General features: G+C 49.2%; 1 protein-coding gene across 1 annotated transcript in view; it reads left to right on the plus strand.

Annotated features, from left to right (window-relative positions):
- The window catches only part of LOC122246191 (uncharacterized), a 35,938-nt gene that overhangs the window by 27,960 nt on the left and 5,478 nt on the right, over positions 1-2,500 (plus strand). Inside the window, exon 5 of the mRNA XM_086554581.1 lies at positions 2,405-2,500. This exon is cut by the window's right edge and continues 77 nt beyond it. Within this exon, the coding sequence (XP_086410707.1) occupies positions 2,405-2,500 (96 nt within the window). The remainder of the gene's footprint in view (positions 1-2,404) is intronic.

The raw sequence follows: 2,500 nt of genomic DNA on the forward strand, positions 1-2,500 counted from the left end.
TCGACGTTGGTTGGTTAACGATCCCGCCCGCGTTGGTTAACGATGACTTGAATTTATCCGCCATCTTGAAAGCAGACATGTGCGAGAATGGATTTTAATATCTTGAGGTTAAATTACGGCTTTACTGCTCTTACAGGTGATACGGCGGTATGATGTATATTATCACTCAAAAAAGATATAAAAAAAAACAGATACCGGTTCAACAGTGGGAAAATCCCCTCTCAAGGCGACTCACCAGAGCTAAAATAACGAAATTAAGTGTGACACAACCTTGGGACATCCTGTGTCGTTCTCGTAATAGTGAGCCGAGCGTGGATCCGAAGATTGTAAATGTGACAAAAATAAGAATGAGAATGAATGTGTCCACAATGCAAACTCTGTAAATAACGCTTCGATTTTACAGATTTATAGAAATTACGGGAATCTAATATCGACTTTACATTAAAAAAAACTGATTATTAAACTCTAATTAAAACTGATTACACACCTTACCTTGTGGAATAACTCAATGATATATTTATTCGCATCTCTAAGACAAATGATCTAATTATAGCATCAGCTGTAATGTCGAATTTGAATATATTTTGACGTTTTATGAATGGACTCTTGTTTGTGGTCGCAGTATATGGAAATTATTAGATATGATTTTAAGGTTGAGTGTGTGAATGACTATTCATGCCGTTCTTAGTATGACGAATTTATCCTAGAAGACATGAGTAATGTTGTTGTTGTTTTTGTTGTTATGTTTTATTTTTATTTCTTTTATATTATTTATGAGCACTGTTCTTTTCGTCAATTATAGTTATTATTCAAATATTGTTGATTGGTTATTACAAATCTTCTTCCTTCTCCTTCTACTCTTTTTCCTCCTTCTACTCTTTCTCCTCCTCTTACTCTTTCTCCTCCTCTTACTCTTTCTCCTCCTCCTACTCTTTCTCATTCTCTTCATCATCATCATCATCATCATCATCATCATCATCATCATCATCATCATCATCATCATCGTCGTCGTTACCATCACCATCATCATCCCCTCCCCTCCCCCTCCCACCTCCCCCTTCCCCCTTCTCCCTCCTCCTTTTCCCCCTCCCCCACCTCCTCCTCCCCCACCTCCCCCTCTCCCCTCACCACCCTCCCTCCTCACCACCCTCCCTCCCCTCCACCTTTTCCCCCTCCCCTTCCCCCTCACCACCCTCCCCCTCACCACCCTCATTATCAAGAAGACCTTTTCCCCTCACGCGGATGTGATGGAAGTCAACACCAATCACCCCCCCCCTACCAAACCAACAGTACCTCCCTTAACAACCCAAACCTCAACCACCCCAATCCCCCACACTAAAAGTCCCCCTCTCCACAAGCACTACACCACGAAAATCACACCTAATCACATACTACCCAACCACACAAACCAAAAAAACAGCCCAACCAATACCAACCACACAAAAAACATCCACAAACCAGTCTACACCTAAACACCCACCACAACACACTAAAACCACACCAAACCAAACCCCAACCTACAAAACCTCCCACCACCCCCTACCAAACACCCACCGCCGCACCCACCCAAATCACCACCCAAAACACCACCACCAACCACATGCCCAAGCAAATACCTAACACAAACAACCTACTACCCACCCACACCACACCACCACCTCCTGGTCCCCCAACACCCCACCACACACCCTACACCACACGACCACCCGCACTATTTCCCCACACCAACACTAACCAACCAACCCGCGACACCCAAACCCCTAAAAACTCCACACCCCCCTAAATTACCAACCCACACCCCCAAACACAACCAACCTCCACACCATACTAACAAACGCACAACTATCACCCTTACTAACACCACCCCCACCCCACCTGCACCACCAGAACAACCTCCCACCTTTTACCCTCCTCCTCATCAAGACCTTTTCCCCCCTCCCCCTCACCACCCTCACCACCAAGACCCTCCCCCTCAAGAAGACCTTTTTTCCCCCTCACCACCCTCCCCCTTCCCTTCCCCTCATCACCCTTCCCCCTCCCCCCTCACCACCTCCTCCCTCCCCCTTCCCTCTCCCTCACCACCCTCCCCCTTCCCCATCCACCTCCCCCTCCCCCACTTCCCCTCCCACTCCCCCTTCCCCTCCCCCTTCCCCCTCACCCCTCCCCCTCCCCCCCTCACCACCCTCCCTCCTCACCACCCTCACCCTCAAGAAGACCTTTTCCTCTCTCCCTCCTTCCTCACCACCCTCCCCCTCACCCCTCACCCCTCACCAAGACCCTCACCCTCAAGAAGACCTTTTCCTCTCTCCTTCCCCCACCACCCTCCCCCCCTCACAACCCTCACCCCCCTCCCCCCTCACCACCAAGACCCTCACCCTCAAGAAGACCCTTTTTCCCCCCTCAGGTCCTGGTGGACGAGCTGGAGCCGAAGACCGTGTTCGTCCACAACTTCGAGGCCAACGTTTGGGACGTGACCGAGGCCTTTCTGGAGGAGAAGGTG

This window comes from Penaeus japonicus, unplaced genomic scaffold, assembly GCF_977035675.1.
Source record: "Penaeus japonicus unplaced genomic scaffold, GWHDUDI00000001_assembly GWHDUDI00000003, whole genome shotgun sequence".
Lineage (NCBI taxonomy): Eukaryota > Metazoa > Arthropoda > Malacostraca > Decapoda > Penaeidae > Penaeus > Penaeus japonicus.